We start from the raw sequence: 24336 nt of genomic DNA on the forward strand, positions 1-24336 counted from the left end.
ATTACTTGCATTGCTTCCTGTTTATTTGATTTCACATTCTTGTTTCGGATTTTTGCATTTCGAACCGGTTTCCGAGCTCGGGATTTAGCTAAGTTCTAGACTTCAAACAGCTGGAGTCAGAAAATTGGCTTTCAGTAACGGTGTGATGTCGCAGTTTTATGATAATCTTTACTTTCTCATTTCTATAATTGAAAACGTTTTTCCTTGACGAAATGAAACATTCCTAAATAGTTCAAAATAGCTGAAATTTTACACTATTTTTTCTTTATTTTATTTTGTGTTCAATTTTATAGTTTTTCGAATTTTTATTTAAACGTGGACTGCGACTACGCCCCGTTTTGGAAAGCCAATTTTCTGACTCCAGCTGTTTAAAGTCTAGAACTTAGCTAAATCCCGAGCTCGGAAACCGGTCCTTAGAGTGCCTAAGAATATGAATATGATTGTCAATTTTGTTTTCAATTTTTATAAATTAATGTAGGTGGAGGGAAAATGTGTATACATTACGAGTGAAAAGTGCTCTTTCTCCCTTGGGGAAAATGCTACCCTCGGCTAACAAACGTTTCCCCTCAGGGAGAAAAAGCTGTACTTTTAACTCTAGATATACAAATAACTTCAGATACTGTTTTATCATCATACAAATAACTATTTCTCTATTTCAAATTGATCACATTTCTCAATTGTCTGGGTTATGTACGCTTCAACTGATTACAAAGATCTCGTTCATATATTTTTATAAGTATGTCTGTTCTAATAGAAAACATTAGAATAGGATTTTCAATTATCTTTCCTATAAATCTGAATGGTCACGTACCTATCTTAATTTTCTGAGTTATGGTGACTTGAACTAATAAAAAAGCTTTAAAATTCTTATCTCCCTATTCTCTTTCTATAGTGAATTCATTACATTATTTCAGGAAGTTCAATCACTTCTTAATTGCTCATAAATTGATGCTTTAAAAATGAGTGCTAAGCTTTTTTCATTCGACAACTATTGGAATTAATTTATTTATAATTAATCTCACAACATAACAAAACCTTTTTGTTTATTTACTAGATTTCAAAGTTCATTCACGTTTTTGTTGTTAATTTGATGAACTCACTTATTTCCAAATTAATCTATAATCTATCTATAATATCATAAAGGAAAGAATTGTCTTAAACATGTACGGGATAGGAAATTCACGAATGAAGTATCATCACGTCTGAACTACTGGACTAATCAACTTGAAATTTTGCATATTGATTCTAAGGCTCAACTCACACTTACGCGACTCAGGTCGTGAAGAGACTCGACTCTAGTTGAGAGCATGTGTTTTCAAATGGTGACACTCAGACCAGTCGATTCTATAGTGAGGTCCACGTTATAATGACAGTATTTGATCAACTTTGGTTTTGCTATCCTTGTCTATCATTCGACAAAGCCGGTGGTACTATCCTTTTCCAAGTCCAAACCGATGCCAATTATGTTTTTGACAGTGTAGAAATATAATTAATTAATGCAGAGAATCGGCATCGCTATTCTTCTATTTTCATCCACTGCTATTATAACATGGACCTCACTATAGTCTCCGCGACGTCAACATTTGAAAACACATGCTCTCGACTAGAGTCGAGCCTCTTCTCGACCTGAGACGCTTAAGTGTGAGTTGAACCTTAATTTACCGAGGATGGTTATAGACCTATTTTAAATTCTTCAAGATTTAGTGTTACTTTCGAGTGCAATGTTCATGTTTCCAGATTTTATTGATGACTGTTTCTATATAAGTATGAGCTGTAACTGACATATTATTTATTAGTTTTAAATATTATATTTTCACCATTTAAAAAATTTATCCAACTTTGTATATGAATGTTTTAATGTACGTGATTATTGTCTATGCTTACCATAGTTTAGCCTGTGACAAATAATAAATTGAATTGAATTTCAGTACATCTAGTTTCCAGTTTGTCAAAATTTTAATGAGACCTTTGCGAAGCACGGTTCACCTTCTAGTTTATTATATAGTTATTATATTATTTTTCTATTTTATGTTACAGAAAAAGCTGAAACAGATGCTAATTGTGTGCACTGGTGGATTCACTGCATTCTCAGCCGTCAGTATTTACAAAGGAAATGAGAAATATTACGAGAATGTTCTGCTGCCGTTAGTACATAAATTAGACCCAGAACTTTCTCATAAGTTGGCAGTATTTGTTTCAAAATACCAACTGTTGCCACAAAGTAAATACAAGGATCCAGCCGAGTTGGTGAGTATTCTACTGAATTAAAATGTTTTCTGTTTAGTGAGGTCCACATTATAATGGCAGGGGAGATATTTGAGAACAGCATGGCAGATTCTCTGTCTTGCCACTGCCTCCTTTAAGCTAGCTTCGCAGTGCAGGCTGGATGCTTGTCTGACTCGGACAAGGCGCTGAGACAGCAAATAATAGCAGCGTTGGAGGGAGGGAATGCGAGCGGCCGCAGTAACATCTTCTTTCCAGCAATGGTCGGCGTAGTTCCGCCTAGCGGACAGACGAAAGATCAATCCAGTCGGTTATTTGATCCCTCCAGCCAGGCTCAGCCAAGCAGCCGAGACAATAGAACAATGGAGTGGCGGTCTTATTCGCGTTCATCAGCAGTTTTCTTTCTCACGATTATTTTGATTTTTGTGTTACCTATAATCAATAATAACTCCAGTCACTAGTAAAAAGTTTCCAGAAACGTGGTGTACTACCATATTAATGACTTTTCATGTTGATTTTTAATTATTTAAAGACATAGTTGACATGCTGAGCCTTCAGGCTAAACTTGGGGTCTAGCATTCAGGCTAAACTTGGGGTCTCAGAACGAATCTGCAATCAGGATTTCTCTATCACGAAATGTAACGAAAAAACCCAGCTGTTGATCTTCCGGCAACCGTTAACAGTCATCCTGCAATGCGGCCGAAACACTTCCAAGCCAGACACCCATCTCAAATGACAACAACGCCAAGCTGTGAGAAACCATCCTGCACTGCGGCGCTAGGTTTAGAGATAGCTGGTACCAGAGTATATGGGCAGGTCATTCCCATATATCGGATTGGCACGGTAAACTGTCGGTCCCGGGGGAGGTTTGACATTCTAACGGCTTCAGGAACTCCCCACCAATAAAAGCCTTATGAATATTACTATGAAGGATAGCTGATACCGATATATCTTATTTAATATTAACTGTTAATTCTTGTTTAAAACAATAAATTATATTTCATTATTCAAAAAGTTATAATTGACCGAGTGAAATGAGGTCTAAGATTCAAGTCGACGGTTTGGCATTTCTCTTAATGTTTATATGTTGCGCATTTACGGCGAAACGCGGTAATAGATTTTCATGAAATTTGACAGGTATGTTCCTTTTTTAATTGCACGTCGACGTATATACAAGGTTTTTGGGAATTTTGCATTTCAAGGATAATATTATAAAAGGAAAAAGGAGCCTCCTTCATACGCCAATATTAGAGTAAAAATCAGACTATAGAATTATTCATCATAAATCAGCTGACAAGTGATTACACAGATGTGTGGAGAAGCCAGTCTATTGCTGTATTTCCATAAGGTCTACAGTTTCAATCAGGTACTTGTGGATGAGAATACTGCGTGAGGTCTACTGTTTACAGAACTACTAGAATAGATTTGTTGTGTTATGGATAAAATAGATAAAATATTAGCATAAGAAGATATTCCATGGTATAGGTCGTTGATGTTCAAATTTCAAGCTGAATTGTTTCAACTCATGTCGATTTCTGTCTATTATTACTGTTTTGACCGGATGAGAGTGTAAGAACGGCACAGTTTGAGAGACTACCAGCGTCACATACCTTTTCGAAAAACAACTGCTGAAGTCCGAGAGATCTTACTTTTTACACGGCTCTCTCTCTCTCTCTCTAAGATATGGTTCTGTCCGCGTCACCACATGTTAACGTCACACCTCCAAATGGGTACCTGCGTTCAGCATATCCCGTAAGGTGTGACACGCGATCTACTACCCGGCGGCATTGCCAAGTCGGTAGGCGAGAATCACGGAGGAGTTTAGCCTGCATTGAGTGGAACAACCACTTTACAGTTCCGGCGGTACGTGGGCTGGGCAAGCCCGGACGTATCCTCTATCTCGTTTACAGACCAGGGAAATATTCGTGGTTCCCAATTGTATACGTCTGCACGGTTAGCATTTGCACGTCCACCACGCAGGCGCCTAAAAGGGGGCGCGAGCGTTTCGGAAAGAAGGATCAGAGAGAGGATTTTTCGACATGCTATGATTCTACTTCCAGAGACGGAGGCGTAACCAATTCGCACAGTCTGGGTCCCTAGGTCTGGTCTCCCGAGGGCTCCACATGTCTTCTACTTCTACAGACGGAGGCGTACCCAATTCCCACAGTCTTTAAGTCCCTAGGTCTGGTCTCCCGAGGGCTCCACATGTCTTCTACTTCTACAGACGGAGGTACCCATGTTCCCATAGTCTGGTGTCTCCGAAACTCCACCATATACTTCACTGTACCCCGAGATGGAGGGAGAGTTCTGGGGACTCGGTCAAGCCAGAACCTCCCATAGTCTGGAGCCTTCACCCTGCCATACTGCTATTGGCTAGGCTACTTCCAGGGACGGAGTCACAAAGTTATCCGTGTGCTATGGTTCCCCTTGGTTGGCATTTTCCCTTCACCATGAGAGCCAGCGCCAGTGGCTGGTAGATCTAGTACTTCCTGATACGGGAGCCAGAACGAATTCCAAAAGAGATCAGCCTGTGAGGACCATGCCCCTAAGGCCGGTTACAGAGCTCGACCGACCGTCAGTGCGTATGCACCATCCTGACCATACATCAGTTTTTCTGACTCACAAAATGGACGCCTTTACAGATTGTTTAATTGCAGCTTATTATCTTCGTAAACGAAAGATTGAAAGACGTAGATATCAAGTTCACCCGATGGTCGCCCAAAGAGCATTTCAAAGGGAATTTAGTACCATTATATACATCATTGCTTGGGGTGAAGATACATTTTTCAACTACCTCAGAATCTCCATCAGAAATTTTGATGAGTTATTTCGAGCTATCACCATTGGGAATACTTGCAGTCACTTTAAGCTATACGGATCAAATAAATGTAAATAATATATGATTTTTTCAATAAAAAAATTATAAATGATTGAAGAAATATATAGAAAAACTCTGAATTAAAATATGACACTATTAATTGAATTCATTCATAATGCTATTCAATTCAATATCAGCTGATTGTCGGGCAGAGGTGTCAGCACATTGGTTATGTTGCGATCGTGCTACTGATCAGTACAGCTCTGAAAGATTCTATTTGTTTCAATAGCGCATCAGTCGACCGATGGAACGGATGCGCACGAGCTCGACCGATGGTATTCGTACGCTGTATAAAACGCATGGTCCTGACCGTGCGCGTGCGTGCCGTCAGTCCTGCTCTGTACGGATACATGGAATCTCTATAGATAAGACAAGCGCGACTGATGTACGCACTGACGGTCGGTCGAGCTCTGTAACCGGCCTAAGGGTCTCAAGCACCAGCCCGATCCCATCAGGGTCATATCTCTCTCTCTCTCTCTCTTTCTCTCTCTCTCTCTCCAAGACAGTGGGGCCCGATACTCTTTCCTTGACTAATGACTGGCACTACCAAACAACATTCTGCCTACTTTAGTGTCAGCATCCAGCATGCTTACTCCTCTACTCCACTCTACATTCACTCTGTCAATGCTACAAACTGTGCAACCACAAATCGGCTTCCCCTCTTCATGTTAAAAGTAATATCTCTCGGACTATAGGACTATCGGCTTGAGTTAACAGTGTAATTTTGAAAATAATTACCCCATACAAAGGGATATCTTCTCATACTATATTTTCTCTATCATACAACATAATGTTTTAGTTTTTTCTTTTTGTTTCACTGCATTTTGAACCTATTGTATAGATTAATTGTGTCTAGTTTGTTACATTTGCTTATGCTTTACAGTTAAGTTATGTTTCACATATTTCATTCTCCTCGTACACACAACATAATGATACAGATTTTTTCCGTTTTAGTTTTACTGTGTTTTGAACCTATTGTATGGATTATTATGTGTTCATTTATGTTGCATTTGCTTATGAAGCAGTTTGCATTTGCAGTTAAGCTACTTTTCACATAATTTATTCTCCTCTAACACACAACAACATATTGATTTAGTTTTTTCCCTTTTTGTTTCACTGCATTTTGAACCTATTGTGTGGATTATTTTGTGTTCATTTATGTTGCATTTGCTCATGTAGCAGTTTGCATTTGAAGTTAAGCTACTTTTCACAGAATTTATTCTCCTCTTACACACAACAACATATTGATTTAGTTTTTTTCCCTTTTTGTTTCACTGCATTTTGAACCTATTGTGTGGATTATTTTGTGTTCATTTATGTTGCATTTGCTTATGTAGCAGTTTGCAATTGCAGTTAGGCTACTTTTCACATAATTTATTCTCCTCTCACACACAACAACATATTGATTTAGTTTTTTTCCCTTCTTGTTTCTCTGCATGTTAAACCTATTGTAAATTGGATGCAAAATAAAGAATCTTATCTTATCTTATCTTATGTAGATTAGTTGTGTTTAGTTTGTTGCATTTGCTTATTGCATTTCAGTTAAGCCGGGTTTGGCACTTGTCGTTTAGTAATCCGGTTGGTGTTGCAGCAGGCTTCGATAAGCACGCCGAGGCAGTAGTCGGACTAGCGCAGGTCGGATTCGGATTTGTCGAGATCGGATCCGTCACACCTCTGTCGCAGCCCGGTAATCCGAAGCCGCGCGTCTTTCGACTCTCCGACAACCATGCTATTATTAATAGGTTGGTGGAGAATGTTTTCAAATAAATTTTCTCAATTCGGCTAATAGGCTCTAATGCTGCTTGTACTGGGATTGTTCCAGAATTAAGTTATAATATCGGGGCACCGAGCTTCGCTCGTTATGTTTATTTATTGATAAACAGAACACAATTCTCTAAAATGATCGTGTTTATATTTTACAGCTGGCTATACGTGAATTCGGGGGATGCGATATTTTGATATCAGTCACTCGCACACTCACTCACTTTTTTGCTATCCACAGACGACGAAAGTCTCAGCTGTTTCAGCCAAAGGTGAATAATTATCCTTTTAATGTCGTTCAGCGAGTTTTCCCAAGGATGAGACCTAGTGCAATCGAATTTTTATATCATAAACCCACTATGTCCCAAATTTCGTGAAAATCGTTAGAGCCGTTTTCGAGATCCGTTGAACATAAATAACCAGATATAAAAATATAAACAGACATACAGAAATTGCTCGCTTAATATAACAGGATAAGCACATCATCAGCTGATGAAAAGCAAAATGCTCGTGTTAGTGGTGCTCAAGTCTGTACCTAGCTTGTGGTTGATATCAGTAGGTACAACCTCAGAGAAAGGATAGCAGAAGAGGATATCCCATGGTATAAGACGTTTATGTTCTAAATTTCATTGTTTGTTCAAGCCGATAGTCCATGACAGTTTTTTACTTTCCTTGCCCTATTACCATAGGTAAGAAAAGTATTGCTTTCCGAAAAAAATTAAGGTACCCCATTTCCAAATTTCTATACGTTTCAAGGTCCCCTGAGTCCAAAATATTGGTCTGTATGTATGTATGTGTGTGTGTGTGTGTGTGTGTGTGTGTGTATGTGTGTGTGTGTGTGTGTATGAGTGTATGCACGATGTCTCATCTCCCAATTAACGGAATGACTTGAAATTTGGAACTTAAGGTCCTTACACTATAAGGATCTGACACGAACAATTTCGATCAAATGCAATTCAAGAAGGCGGCTTAAATGGCGAAAATGTTGTCAAAAACAGGGGTTTTCGCGATTTTCTCGAAAACGGCTCCAACGATTTTGATCAAATTCATACCTAGGAAAGGTCATTGATAAGCTCTATCAACTGCCACAAATCTTATATCTGTGAAAATTTCAGGATCTCCGCCTCATTTATGCAAAGTTTGATTTTAGATTCCCAATTATCAGGCTTCAGATTCAATTTAAACAGAAAAAAATGAATGGAAAAGATTGAGCATAAAAATCTCTACAATTAATGTCCAGTAACATTTTCACCTAAAATTGAAAATAAGCTTTAAATTCGAGAAAATGTGATTATTCAATTTCAAATTATTGTTGATTCTATTAAATCATTCACTATGAAGAGATAGCAGGCTTCGTGTGTCTGCAGCGCTATTGTCCTGTCACCAGCTGTCTCAGATCTTAGAATTAGTAGATTTGAGATGCGCGTGAACATTAGCGTCAGGTGATCAATTTTCATAACGGCAAGGAAAGTTGTGTGAGTGCACCACACCAGTTTTTTCCGTGAAGCAATGTGACGCTGGTAGTCTCTCATACCTACTGTGATTATTCTTTAGTGTCTGTACTCATACTGTGCCGTTCACAAACCTTCACCCCAAGAACAAAATAATCAACAATAGTTGACAATATTTGGCTTGACATACAGTAAAATTCGGAACACAAACGATCCTTATACCATGGGATATCTTCTTATGTACCATCTTATATCTTCTATATTTTCTTTATGAAACGAGGATCGTTCCAGAATTGAGTTACACTATTTTTTACTTTCCTTGCCCTACTACCATAGGTAAGGAAAGTATTGCTTTCCAAAAAATTAAGGTACCCCAATTTCAAGTTTTCCATATGTTTCAAGGTCCCCTGAGTCCAAAAACATGATTTTTGGGTGTTGGTCTGTGTATGTGTGTATGTCTGTGAACACGATAACTCCATTCCTAATCAACCGATTGACTTGAAATTTTAAACTTAAGGTCCTTATACCATGAGGATCCGACAATAAGAAATTCAATAAAATTGCATTCAAAATGGCGGAAAAAATGGCGGATAATTACTAAAAAGCCATGTTTTTCACGGTTTTCTCGAAAACGGCTCTAACGATTTTCTTCAAATTTATACCATGAATAGCTTATTTTTAGCCCTATCAACTAAAATGAGTCTCATTTCTGGGAAAATTGCAGGAGCTCCGTAATATTCTTGAGAAAAATGGCGGATAATTACTAAAAAACCATGTTTTTCACGGTTTTCTCGAAAACGGCTCTAACGATTTTCTTCAAATTATACCATGAATAAGCCAGAAAAAAATTCTTTAAATTATACCAGCTATTTATAAGCCCTATCAACTGAAATGAGTCTCATTTCTGGGAAAATTGCAGGAGCTCCGTAATATTCTTGAGAAAAATGGCGGATAATACTAAAAAACCATGTTTTTCGCAATTTTTTTCAAAAATGACTTGACCGATTTTTTTCAAATTCATACCCTGTATAGTTATATATCAGCTCTATCAACTGGCATGAGTCTCCTTTCTGGGAAACTAATGGGGGGTGCACCCCATCCTTGAGAAATGGACTTTGTAACCTCCTTCTCGTGCATGAGGTAGGTTGGTAGAGCAGTTCATAAAAAGAACACATAGTCGAGATATTTCATTTGTAGAACAGCTGTTTTGACGACTTTTAGAAAAAATCATCGAATTTCACATTTTACACAAAGGAAAAAGTACTCTGAAAACAATTATATATACACATATTATACAGAAGTCTGATCGTAGTTTCAAATATGTTGCCACCAATCGTCATTACGTTATTCCTCTAAATTATTCTCGTTTAAGAATGGGGCTTACAGTTCAATGAGCAAGGAAAGTTGTGTGAGTGTACCACACCAGATTTTTATAACTCTGTACATGTTAGGTAAAGGCTGAACTTCTCAGGGATCCATCTCCCAGGTTTAGTGGCAGTGCTGTAAAATTTTCATGTAGCTGCCATGATGCCTGGGGAGGCAATTTCAGTACGTCAAGTTTATGTTGCTTTCAGGAAGTCCAATGGATACAGCTTTATATACCGTTATCCAATTACAAATTATCAGATAATTCTAAATAATACCAGCATATTATTGCCATTAAAAATTAAACCCCAACTCCTAAATGCATATTCACACATCAACATATAGTGCCCAAAACTTCTTCTATTTCTTAATTTCATAGTCGCATCACAAGAATAAGTACCCATCAGATGCTATTAATGTTACTTTTAGAAAATTTAAAACTATAATTATTTACAATTTACTGAAAGTCAAACCACTTCATTCACTTCATGAATGGCATGATCTGAGTATGGAGACTTGGAGAGCCTTATGATTCCTTCACTGTTCAAATGTATGTATAGGCTATCTATTTATTATTTATGTATATAGGGTGTCTGATAAGTCACTCCCTATTTTTATACAGCTATAATTTCTTAACTTATGAACCAATTTTGTTAGAACCACATTACTTTTGTTAGATAGAGCACTCTTTGAGGTTGTGTTTAACACCAATTTCCATTTGTTTCAGTTTAAAAATGCCCCCTCTCTTGACTGGGGAAGAACGAGCCGAAATAGCAGCTCTTTATGAGTTCTGGGGATCTGTGGTGCGAGTACAAAGGTGTTGGAGGGCTGAACGAGGGATCCATGCAACACTGGATGCAAAAACACTGACATCTTTCTTAAGAATCGTTGCAACAGAGTAACGTGAAAGACCACTTTCACGAGATCCTTGACGCAGTGGTTTCTTAGGGCTCCTCATGAACATTTCACGAACTCTGTCAACATTCTCTGCTGTCCTTGACGTTGATGGTCTTCCTGATCATCTTGCATCTGAGACACTCCCTGTTGTTAGTAATTTGGAATGGAAATTTTCAACAGTGTTTGCATCTAGTGCTGCATGGATCCCTCGTTCAGCCCTCCACCACCTTTGTACTCGCACCACAGATCCCCAGAACTCATAACGAGCTGCTATTGTGGCTCGTTCTTCCCCAGTCAAGAGAGGGGGCATTTTTAAACTGAAACAAATGAAAATTGGTGTTAAACACAACCTCAAGGAGTGCTCTATCTAACAAATGTAGTTCTAACAAAATTTGTTCATAAATAAAGAAATTACAGCTGTATAAAAATAGGGAGTGACTTATTAGACACTCTGTAGAACTCATATGTTTTGTTCCAGCTTATTTTGATGTGTGTAATGTCTTTATTGCTTCATATTGTATTTGTCTGTGTGACAAAATTATATTGTATTGGGATGAATCGTTTGATTCCTGATAACTTTGTCTATTGCACTATGTGTTTAATGACAATAATAAATCCTATTCTATTCTAATTTTGTCTCAAATAGTCCAAATAAGTCATGTCCATAATTATTTTTACACCAAACAATCAGTCTGAAAATGTTGCAACGCTCACAGACTTTTTTAAATTCAATTGTTTCAGGTACGGCTTCAATAGTGAAGGCTTCGATGTAGTTTACGATAGATTACAAACGTTGCGGTCGAATAATTACAAAGGAATTATCGGTGTCAATTTGGGGAAAAATAAGACTTCTCCTGCGCCGATTGAGGACTACGTCAAAGGAGTGCAGAAGTTTGGACATTTAGCTGACTATCTTGTCATCAATATTTCAAGGTAAATAAATTATTTAAGATGATGCGATAAATAATAATTATTATTAAACGAAAATCCCAATTGAATGCTGTAATTCACCCCGAAGACTTCTGCTACTGCAAATATTGACAACAGGGTGAACAGCTAAATGGAAATTCTATGAGCTCTACTATTCAAAAATTATTTGTCAGCCCGGGAATCGAACCCAGTACCTCATAATTGCCGGTCAGGAATGCTTACCCTTACAGCAAACTGACAAAGTCTGACTGAAGTCTTCATTCTACAAAAGAAATATTATAGATTATAATATTATGCTATTTTACAAATAAATTAAAATTACATGGCACCACCCAGCAAGGGCAAAACCCTGACCGCTGAGTGAGAGTATCAGCTGTTTAGACAATATAAAAATTTACTAATAATCAAAGCTACAAAAAATCAAAGTTAACAACAATTACTAGTAATTATAATATTTGACTGATGTCGAAAAAAATTTTTTGTATCACCCACTTATTACAGCATTTAATTTGGATTTTCGTTTAATAATAGTTATTATTTCATTAGCATTTGAATAATTGCTAAATATCAGTAATTTTCATCTGTAGGATGCGATAAATATATGAGAAATTGTTGAATTAACAAAACATATTAAGTCTGTTCTTGGAGCTGAGAGACGATTTAAGCTGGGTTCACACACACCAGTGACTGTGAACAGTGGAAATATAATTCACATAACTTATAATGGGATTATTCATACTCACTCAGCCGGGCTGATCCAATTATCTACGTTTTTGCTTGAAAAACTAATAACACTACGCCACTAGCACTTGGCGGAAGATTCATATGAGGCGACCATGTTTCTGGGGGGAACGCGCCAACCAAGCTCCCCGTCAGCCGAGCTCCTTAGCTCCTTTTAAAACCACTTTCGAGGGGATTGGTTGACGGCGTCAGCCGAGCTACTGAGAGAGGAGCTTGGTTGCGTGGGCGTGCAAAGAGCTTGGTTGTCGTCTACGGTCCCGACAACCAGTCCACTCCTAACCAGAAGGGGATTGACTGTCGGGGAGACTCGTTGACGCCAGCGTGCAAGGGGCTGGTTGTCGTCACCGAACCGACAACCAAGCTCTCCTCGCACGCTCACGTTTGAGTGCCGGAGTTTGGTGCGTGTAAACTGAAATTTCTTGCACTTACTAATGGATTTTGAAATAGTCCTCAAATCACGCCTGGTTTCCCCAGTCATTCATTGCTTTTTGATGAGTTATATCACATTTTTCAAGAACCAATAGTTCAACTTCATAAAGAGGTTCAGCTTAGGTATGGTTCATATGTTTATGTTCTTATCCAAGAGCTACATTTCAAACAACAAGCGAGTGAAGCTAGTTCAAAATCCTGTTGAGTGATATGATGTATTAGAGAGATCCGTTTTAATGGAATTAGCAGGCGAGCGAATTGACCGACACTGTCAGGGTCAAGGGGTTCATGGAATTATAGGCAGTGGGGATCCAGGAGGGGATAAGCTCGTCATGTAATATAAAATAAGGGTAGCCTACATGATGCGTAACACAAAATACATTCAAAAAACAGAACACAATACTGAGTACAATTATTCCGCTCGTACCATTGTACTATTTAAAGGATCCTCTACTACACAGGATTATTAATTTGTAGGTATTGGTATGTTTTTTTATGATTCCACGCCAATCTAAAGGTACGTTCACACATGCCGAACCGAACTACAGAATTTAGCGCCATAAACACGCAACATTTCATTTTCATTAGCTGATTATGACTGTATTTGTTCAGCAACAATAAAGTACAACATATGATTGGCGTAGCTGATGAAAAGTGAAAGGCGCGGTTCATGGCGCGTAAGTATGTACGCACCTCTATAAGCAACATTTTGTTCATATTTCTGTTCCAATCATATTTTCATCTAATCAAACTTTATTTATCTTTCACTTCTTGTGTAGTTGAGAAGTTGATATTGTGGTAATTTTGACAATTTCTTAGTCTTTTTCATTCAAAATTTTTATCTTGTTCTTTTTCTTTGAAGTAAAAATTTCTTTTTTTCAGCCCCAACACCCCCGGCCTAGAGATGGCAAGAAAAGGAACAGCTGAGAGGCGCTTTGTCAGAACTAGTGAAAGCCAGAGACAGTTTGGGAATCGAACCCCGACCGCTGCTCCTATTAAAACTGGCGCCAGATCTGTCTTCGCAAGAAGTCACAGATATTGTTCAAGTGCTCCAAGACAAAAAGGTAATATTCTTTATCTCTTCAATTATTGTATACTTCTATCTATCTCTCTTTCTTCTTCCTATAGTGAGGTCCATATAATAATGGCAGTAGAGAAAGAGGGGAGAACAGCGTTGCTGATTCTCTGCCTTGCCACTGCCTTCTATAGAGAATAGCCGATAGCTATTTTGAAAAGAATGCTTCTTCTTCGTTCTCGTGGCATTTAATCACGGTTAGAATTGAACAAGTTTTGTGCAACCAGACTATTAGATGCAAGTTGATTCATTCATTTGTTGATTTGAACAATACAATGATGTCATACCATAAATGAATATTTTGAATTTAATTAATGATTGGATTGTGGTCACAATTTAGTGACCATACATTGAAAAATTACCCGATATACTTTAAGGGCCGTTTTCCGAAATTTGGAACATAGTAGGTTTATGATATAAAAATTCGATTGCACTAGGTCTCATCCTTGGGAAAACTCGCTGAACAACATTAAAAGGATAATTCATCCTTGGCTGAAACAGCTGAGACTTTCGTCGTATGTGGATAGTAAAAAGTGAGCGAGTGATTCTGTGGAAAATCAAAATATCGCATCCCCGAAATTCATAAGCAGACGTATAGCCAGCTGAAAAATATAAACACAATCATTTTAGAGAATTGTGTTCTGTTTATCAATAAATATAAATAACGAGCGAAGCTTGGTGCCCCGATATTTATAGAAATGAGAAAATAAAAATTGTCATAAAAACTGCGACTATGTCCCGTTTTGGAAAGTTAATTTTCTTACTCCAGCTGTTTAAAGTCTAGAACTTAGCTAAATCCCGAGCTCGGAACCGGTCCTAAGTAGCTAAACGAACAGATGTCATTCACTGCTTAGTGATGTCTGTTAAAATCTTACGATCAACGCACATATCATCAGACAGACTGATAAAAAATGTAACGTCTGCATGCAGACATGAGCGTACATAGTAGACTGACGGACGTCTGTCGTGTGGGTTGCAAATTTGAACAACTTGGCAGAAAAATTTTCCTCTGTCTGTTACTGTGTTCGCTTGTCTTTACTAACTATAACACTAATTAACCTTTACTAATTATTTGCTGACATTAATCCGTAGTCCCGTTGAATTGACATCATTACAGCTAATGGTTTATAACCTTTATACCGCATCCACACTATTGCCCAATGGTTACAAATGACGACGAGCGCAAGAGTGTGGATGGGAGGTTTGCCAGTGCTCGCCTACATTGACCTTCGCTTGCCATCGCTCCGATTTTTGTCGAGCGAAGGCGAGTGGCTAGCGTAGCATCCACAAATGTCACATTGCAGTGTGTATGGCAAGACAAGCTTACCAGCTTGGCCAGCAACTTGGCGAAAGTGTGGAGCAGGCATTAGATGACTTGGTAGCGTTTGTAGGGGTAGTCCACATACTTACCAATCTACAGATTTAGTTGATTGGAAACTACCGTGTTGTTACTGCCGTATTTCAAATAATAATATCGAGTGACCTGGCTGGCTCAGGTCTGGTGTCAGAGTTTTCAGGTCGCAACTGATCAATTTCAGGGCCTCTGACATGACCTAACGACTACTTTATCAAAAATATGTTCTAATTGTTATACAATACTGTTGAAATGCAATCTTTTCTTGAATGTATTTCAGTTATTAGATAAATATCGGGGCACCGTGCTTCGCTCGTTATTTATTTATTGACTTTTGATAAACCGAACACAATTCTTTAAAATGATTGGGGAAGTACTAACAGGCACAGCCCAAAACTGTTTCTTTACCGAATTTTGATTTATACACTATAAATAGTCCAGAAAGTACCCAGGTTATGTTCCATACACTTGAATTCAGGTTCAATTTTCTGTTCAAACATTTGAAAAAAAAATTTAGATTATATACAAACCAAATTGAATAACAAAATAACACTAACTAATCACTTGAAATTGTAAATAATGATCAACTTTGAAAATAATGATATACTCTAGTTTAGGAGGATTATCATGAATGTCATGTCAACAAATCAGATTATGTTGATCAAATAGATTAAAATGTCTAGCTAGATGAAAAGTGAAGGCGCGTGTTCATGGCGCGTAAGTATGTACGCACCTCTATAAGCAACATTTTTGTTCATATTTCTGTTCCAATTCATATTTTCATCTAATCAAACTTTATTTATCTTTCACTTCTTGTGTAGTTGAGAAGTTGATATTGTGGTAATTTTTGACAATTTCTTAGTCTTTTTCATTCAAAATTTATTTATCTTGTTCTTTTTCTTTGAAGTAAAAATTTCTTTTTTTTCAGCCCCAACACCCCCGGCCTAAGAGACTGGCAAGAAAAGGAACAGCTGAGAGCGCTTTTGTCAGAACTAGTGAAAGCCAGAGACAGTTTGGGAATCGAACCCCGACCGCTGCTCCTATTAAAACTGGCGCCAGATCTGTCTTCGCAAGAAGTCACAGATATTGTTCAAGTGCTCCAAGACAAAAAGGTAATATTCTTTATCTCTTTCAATTATTGTATACTTCTATCTATCTCTCTTTCTTCTCTTCCTATAGTGAGGTCCATATCATAATGGCAGTGGAGAAAGTTGGGCGAACAGCGTTGCCGATTCTCTGCCTTGCCACTGCCTTCTATAGAGGATAGCCGATAGCTATTTTGAAAAGAATGCTTCTCCTCTTCGTTCTCGTGGCATTTAATCACGGTTAGAATTGAACAAGCTTTTGTGCAACCAGACCTATTAGATGCAAGTAGAGTTGATTCATTCATTTGTTGATTTGAACAATAAATTGAAGTCATACCATAAATTGAATTTTAATTAATGATTGGATTGTGAGTCACAATTTAGTGACCATACATTGAAAAATTACCCGATATACTTTAAGGGCCGTTTTCCGAGCTCTAGAGCAAAGTTCTAGACTTTAAATAGCTGGAGTCAGAAAATCTGTGGAAACCAACTATGGTTTCCCATGTAATAGGCAGGCAAAGAAGAGAAGAGAGAAGTGATGAAGAAAAAAGGGAAGGGAGAAATGGGGTGAAGGAAGAAAACAGAGGAATAGGTACGCAAAATAAAGGTAAGCGAGTCCACTGAAAAATGAAAAAACAATGCTGGAGCATAAAATCTCAAGTCATATATCTAAATGGAAGAAGAAATTACTGTATGTCCAGTTTTTTATATCCAGTTTAATTTTTCCGCTGATCTTATTGTCCATGAGAAAGTGATTTGGAATAATTTATTTTATTAGCAGTTTTTATAAAAATGTAGGTGGAGGAAAAATGTTGTTAATTACTAATTACTTATTAGATAATAGTATAGAGAAAAGATAGTATATGTAGTTTATGTTCCTGCCTATTTTCAAGTACATTCTTTTTAAATCAAGCCGATTTCTGTCGACTATTGTCTATTATAAGGGCCAAACCGCATGAAGCGTTTTTCAGGCAATTTTGCACTGGTGGCAGACGATTCGGCAGGGCAGGAAGCTCTCCGATTGGGTTGGCGTTCGGGAATCAGCTGATAATCAGCCAATCGGAGAGCTTCAAGCCCTGTCGAATCGTCCGCCATAAGTGCAAAAACGCTTGACCTTTGAAGTGGCTTGGCCCTTCCTGGAAGAGTGTGTAAGAACAGCACAGTATGAGAGTCTACCAGCGTCACATAGCTTCATGAGAAATAACTGCTTGAACTATCAGCTTGAGTTAATAGTGAAATTTGAAACATAAACCCTCTAAACCGTGGGGTATCTTCTTATGCTATCCATTCTAGATACAATCATAGAGAAAATGTATTTCCTTCAAGATTCAAGTTGAATCCAAACGCCAAACATGTTCTACATCTACTTGAATCAAGAAGACTTGAATCAACAAAACTTGAAGAAGGGTTTACATTGGTATAGTAGATTCAAGTTTCTGTTCTTGTAACCTTACAAGAACATGTTAATTTTCATGTTAGATGTGTTTCAATTCTCAAATAATAGGTACTGTTCTAACTATTTCTCTTATCGCAGATTAATTCAATTATTTGATGTTGTGTGGTTGCAGTGTCGTGTTGATGGCCTGGTGATAAGCAATACAACGATTGCGAGAGATGACAGCCTGATAGGTCCCCATGTCCATGAAGTGGGCGGTCTTAGCGGTCGACCATTGACGCAGCGATCAACTGAAATGATTTCGCAAGTTTATAAACTCACCAAAGGTAATTTGTTGTCACATTCTCAATTAAATGACTTGGGGCTATATGCAGATACTCGTTTTAAACGGAGAAAAGTCAGCTGTTCGTTTAAACCACGTATGAAACACAATAGGCCATATGAATAAAGTTGAGAATTTGCTTATGCTTCTAAAATATGGAGCATTTGCTTCATTTTCTATGAATAAACGTGAGCAAAACCTTTTGCTCATGCTCATCAAAAAAATAGTTTGAGCATTTGCTCAAAAGTAAAAGCTTATACTCAAAATTGTATGAATAAACTAGAGCATTTGATCAACTTTTAAAGCAAATGCTTCAAAAAAGGTGAGTCTAGTCTAGAGCAGCTTTTCACCTTTTGCTCATAGTAAAATGGCTCAACTAATTCGTATGAGGAAGAGGAAACTATACCAGATACGATCACAACCAAAAGTTGAGAACTATAAAACTCTTTTTAGATTTAACCATTATATATATCGCCATTGTTCCTACAAAAGAATAAATACAAAACCTGATATATAGATAGCCATCACAAAATAGGAAATAGGCATTAAAGAAGATGAGAGTGTAGACGATTATAAGAAGGCTATTGATATTATAAGAATATGCTGAAGATTATTATAGAGATGACATTTTTTCACGCTATTATTTCAAAATTCTAAACTCAACTAACCTAAAACTAAAACTCTATTCATAAATAGAGAACAGAGCAGACGACGCAAACACAAGCGGTGCCCCCTATACTTGCATATTTAGCGCTTCCGTGAGCTATAAAAACAAAGTAAGGCTACAAAAGCGAATCAGCTGATGAAAAATCTTTAAAATACGTGAGCATTCGCTCCAGAGCTCAGGAGCATAAGGTAAGAGTATAAGGTAAAGCTTATTCATATAAAAATGAGCAAATGCTTTTGCTTCTAACTTTTGCTCATGAGCAAAACCTTATGCTCCATGCTCTTGCTCATGAGCATTTGCTCTGGTTTTATTCATATGAGCAGTAGCGGCTCGTGATCTTCTAGCTTGGGGGTTCAACCTCATGATCTATTGGAGAGAAAGGTCAATAGGATATAGAGTATTGCGCATAATCAAGTTTAAACGTGATCAATAATAATTACACCCCAAAGGTTGAGCTTATTTTCTACAAATATAAATTTTTTGTCCTGTTCATATTTCTCTTGTTTGATTTTTACTTCGGGAGTTGGTCACCATTATGTTTTATTTTACACCTACCGTCAATATTAATATTGTTTGTATTTAACAAATACTGAACCTTATTCATATTTCTTCATCAAAATGCTGTTACGGTAACACAATAAATTATATTCACACTCTCACTAAAAGAAAATGGACACACTAGAAATACTCACAAATACACAAAACACACTAGAAATTACTATATTCTTCTACACGCAAAACAAATTTATATAACGAAAAATGCAGTGAGATCTATCACAACTGTAAACAGTGTATACCCGTAACCATACCGTATAACCTCAAAACTGTCACGCTTAGGCTACTTCTTGTTTACCGCTTTTTTACTGTTTACTGCCACCAAATTTAAATTTATTGGTTATAAGCAAGTTCAAGATGGCACTGTATCCGTATCACGAATACTCACGATTCATTCCGAGGTTTACCGAATGCTTCACTTGCCTCGGCTAGGTTCGGCTACTCTCGGATGAACTCGTGCAAACTTGGTTCACACAGGATTGTGAACCAAATCCGTGCTAGCAAACCGATTCCCCTCCTCCGTTCCACTACCATACCCAGCCCTGTTTCTGGGTTCACATCGGGAAATGAACACTGCTTTCCATCTCCACCATTCCATCGTCATTCCATTCGGTGCTGTTTCAAGCAAGCCACTCCGGGCTCTCAGGCACCGGCCGCAAAACATCGACATTAAGTTTACGTAGATGAAAAATGTTGTGATGTAATTTAATGAGTATAAAATAGAAATATAATTATTTGAGTTGCAAATTCATCATTGTATAGGAAGTTGATTCAATTCTGGGGGTTCAATGAACCATTGAACACATAGGACGAGCCGCCACTGCATATGAGCCAATGCTCATGAGCATGTGCTCTGGTTTTATTCATATGAGCCAATGCTCATGACGCTCCTCAACGCCACGCCATACTCCGCTCCGCTCCGCTTTCAGTGTGGTTGTACCCCTAGAGCCATATACACAATCTATGTTTCACGCTAAACCACGTTTACTTGTAGATATGGTTGCATTTATCATAATGTGTTTCATACGGGGTTTAATCGAACAGCTGACATTTCTCCGTTTAAACCGAGTATCTGCTTACGGGCCTCAGTAAATTCCAGTGATTCAATATCTGAGCTCTAATTTATTCCGTCCTTGATGTAGTGAGGTCCACGTTATTATGACAGTATTTGATTAACATTGGTGTTGCTATCTTTGTCTGTCATTAGACGAAGCATATAGCTCTATTCTTTCCCATTTCCGCACTGTTCCCAAATCGTTAGTTAACTGTGAAGAAACATAATGGACCACTTGAATCTCTCTCAGTTTTGTAAGTTTATTGTTGAATCATATATCTTTTTTGACGAATAAATATATAATTGATCCTATTGAACAAGAATAAATAATTCAAATTGTGCCAGATAAACAGGGATGTTTTCAACACAGCTATCTACTTTAGAAGGCGTTGGTTACAGAGAATCGGCAACACTGTAGTCCTACGATTTTCACTGACTTTATAACGTGAATCGTGAATTTCACCATAATTGACTTATCTGTTCAATTCTCTTCAATGGTTTCAATATAATATGGTGTGTTTAATTTAAATAGTTATTAAATAGTTATTTGTATATCTAGAGTGAAAAGTACGACTTTTTCTCCCTGTGGGAAAAAGTTTGAAGCCTGAGGTGAAGCCGAGGGCTACAATTTTCCTGAGGGAGAAAAATTATTTTTCGCTCGTGATGTACACAACATTTTTCCTCCATCTAAATTTTTTTATAGAAACTGCAAATAAAATCATTTTAATAACTTACGTATTGGTGACAATGTTTCCTAACAACATAACTTAAAATGTAAAACCTAAAAACCGGTTGGCTGATTGGCACTGCCGATTGCGCTATCTATCGGCAAAAGTTGTAACAATTATATCAGCTGAGCGGCTACCAAAAATGGCTGACTCCAGATCACGCGTTTCAGATTTGAATTGCAGATCAAAAATATTTGTTGGCTGGTATTTTGACTTGAATAAAATATTTTTAAAATTGTATAAATTTTTATCTTCTACAAATATTAAAAATATAATATCATACAAACATATATTTCATGAGTTGATCAAATTTCTTGTGGTATTGAATTCAGTTGACTCAATGACAGACACCTCTATTACGCTTTCTCATCTGAGCTTAGACCTTCTAACCTATTACAATGTGAGTTTTTGAAATAGAGATGCTTCCTATGTTATTCAAATGGAGTCACTTTTTTCCCTAGGGGGTTTTCAGTTTTTTACTACCAAGAGCGAAAAAGTGACACTTTAGTATTATGTTTCAGGGAGTAAAGTAAGTACTTTAGACAGTAGGTGGAGGAAAAATTCAATTATACTCAATAATTATTATAATATCGTTTGACCTGGGTAGCTCAGGTTTATCTTGCCCGGGTCTGGATTCGAACCCTGAATTAGGGACTATAGTGAGATCCATATTATAAAGTCAGTGAAAAATATAGGACTAACTGTTGCCGATTCTCTATCACTAACGCCTTCTACCAAAGAATAAACAATCTATAGCAATTATCTGCTTCTATATTAGATAGCTGTGATTTACGTTATTCCGGTATATCACTGATGTTAACCTATATTAGTTGTAGATTTTTGTTAATAATGATCAACTCTATCTCAAATATATTTTTCCTACAGTTACGTTGAAAAGTGGCCATTGCTGCACTGATTACAGAACGCAAAGAATCACTTTTCCGCTCTAGTGCGGGAAAAATTTTTCTGCACTCCAGATTTGCAACATGGCAACGCAAAATAGTTAGTAGGTTATATGGAGCAACAGTGCAGCAAAATCAAAATGAAGTTGGTAACAGTGACCTACGGCTCGCCTACGGCTCGGGCGTAAACGTTTCTTTCGGTGCAGCAAACTGTCACTTTGCGCACTAGTTGCACAAATAACTATATCAGTCTATAAAATATATTCTCTCATGATTCAATAATGGATTCTAATAATTGAAATGAAATATTTTGTTAGCTCATTGTGTCTGTTCATAGTCAACTAAAGATGTGGCAATAGTGTGGCGGTAGAAAAGGATAGAGCTATCCGCCTTGTCCAATGACAGACAAGGATAGATAACCAATCAGCTGCTGACTTTATATAGTAAATCTTACTATACAGCTACTCCATTATGTTGTCTATTTTATATCGATGTGCAAAAATAACGAAATACATGTCTTCATCTATTCACTCCTTAATTTATTTTATTCTATTTTCATCCAATTATCATCACCTAGGCTTAAAATACTTCTAAAAAGTCGCCTTTGTAAAATAATAAATAAATAAATATTTATATCAATGTCATACATTCTTATTCATGCATGCATCATACATGCATTTTTAAACATGTGCAAAAATAACAAAATATGTGTTGTATTTTTTTTTTAATTTCCAGGGCAAATACCAATAATTGGCGTAGGAGGAGTATTCACAGGCCAAGACGCCTATGATAAGATAAAAGCTGGTGCCAGCCTAATACAGTTGTATACCTCTTTCGTTTACCATGGTCCACCCCGTATAGAGAGGATTAAGAAGGAGCTGCATGAATTACTACAGTAAGTTGGAGTAAAAAGTATAAATTTGTACATAATAATTTAAAATTAAACATCAATAACAAAATGGCCAAGCCACATGAAGGAGGATTTTCAGGTATAAATTTGAAAAAGTAAAAATTTGTATAATAAGATTGAATTAAACTTCAATAACGAAGGGCCAATCTACATGAAGCGTTTTCTCAGGCGTTTTTGCACTGGCGACAGACGAGTCGGCAAGGCAAGAAGCTCTCTGATTGGCTGATTGTCAGCTGATTCTCGAACGCCAACCCAATCAGCTGATAATCAGTCAATCAGAGAGCTTCTTGCCTTGCCGACTCGTCCGTCGCCAGTGCGAAAACGCCTGAAAAAACGCTTCTTGTGGATTGGCCCTTCGTCTATAGTGAGGTCCATGTTATAATAGCAGTATTTGATGAACATTGGTGTTGCTATCCTTGTCTATCATTCAACAAAGCGGATAGCGGTATCCTTTCCTAGCTCCGTAACTTTGCCAAATCGTTTTTAACTATGAGAAAATACAATTAATTAACAAAACATTTATTCTCAATTATGGAAATGTATTATTTAACCGTTGAAATATTTTTTTCTTGAATACAATAGCATTGATTATTTTAAACAAGAATGAACAACCGGCTAATATTACAACCGGAAACAGTCATCCTCTATAGAAGGCAGTGGCAAGACAGAGAATCGGCAATGCTATCTCTTTCTCGCTTTGCTCTGTTGCCAGATCGTCTTTTAACAATGCAGAATTAATAATTAATTAACAAAATATTTCATCTTAAATAGGTGAATTAACAAAATATTTCATCTTAAATAGGTGAATTCATTATGAAATTATTGAAAAATATAATTTCTTGCTTAATAAAATATAGCAATATATAAAATATAGCAGGTTTATATCAGCAATGGTATTGCTATCTTTGTCTATCATTCAACAAAGCGGATAGAATAGCGCAATCTATTTCTTGCTTTGCTAACTTGCCAGATCGTCTTTTAACAAAGTAGAATTGATAATTAATTAACAGAATATGTAATCTTAATTATTGAATTGAGTTTTTATTGAATTGAGTTTAGTGAATTTTTGAGTTATTGAATTATGAAAAATCATTAATGAATTATTGAAAAATATTATTACTTGCATAATGAAATATAATTGATCATTTCAAACGTGAATGAACAGTTAATATTACATCAATAAACCTGTATCAGCTTCCGTCTATAGAATGCATTGACAAGACAGAGGATCGGCAACATTGTTCTCCTATCTTTCTCCACTACCATCATAAATTGGACCTCACTATACAAGCATGTGTGCATAAGGCTACTTATCAGCCTACCCTCGTATTATAGATCAAATTTCATGGGGGCTAATATAATAAATTAATTCAATTCCTTATTTTTTCAGGTCTGATGGTTACCGATCTATACAGGAAGCAGTTGGGAAAGGAATTTCGTGATGAATATTTTTGAAAGAAATGAATATTTGCTTCAAATCTCGGTCAGCTGGTTCTTTTCCCTTTTAATTTTAAAGAGTGTTCAGTGTCCATACTAGAAAATAAGTATTAGTACATTAATGTTGATTGTAAAATAAAAATAGAAATTTATTTTAGAAAGATTTTGATCTT

At 37.0% G+C, this 24336-nt stretch overlaps 1 protein-coding gene across 3 annotated transcripts in view; it reads left to right on the forward strand.

Annotated features, from left to right (window-relative positions):
• Positions 1–24320, forward strand: part of LOC111060048 (dihydroorotate dehydrogenase (quinone), mitochondrial) — a 30957-nt gene extending 6637 nt beyond the window's left edge. Inside the window, exons 3-9 of one of the 3 annotated variants that reach the window (XR_005571891.1) lie at positions 2038–2247; positions 6693–6843; positions 11317–11508; positions 16033–16216; positions 17761–17914; positions 22552–22711; positions 24117–24320. Coding sequence is in view for 1 of the 3 variants with exons in the window: in XM_039433385.1 (XP_039289319.1) it covers positions 2038–2247; positions 6644–6843; positions 11317–11508; positions 16033–16216; positions 17761–17914; positions 22552–22711; positions 24117–24168 (1152 nt within the window). In the remaining 2 variants the exon portion in view is untranslated. Of the gene's footprint in view, positions 1–2037; positions 2248–6643; positions 6844–11316; positions 11509–16032; positions 16217–17760; positions 17915–22551; positions 22712–24116 lie in introns of all 3 variants that reach the window. The other 2 variants (XR_005571892.1, XM_039433385.1) reach the window with 2 other exon arrangements.
• The last annotated feature ends 16 nt before the right edge of the window (positions 24321–24336 follow it).

The sequence above is a fragment of the Nilaparvata lugens genome, chromosome 7, assembly GCF_014356525.2.
Source record: "Nilaparvata lugens isolate BPH chromosome 7, ASM1435652v1, whole genome shotgun sequence".
In the NCBI taxonomy this organism is placed as follows: Eukaryota; Metazoa; Arthropoda; class Insecta; order Hemiptera; family Delphacidae; genus Nilaparvata; species Nilaparvata lugens.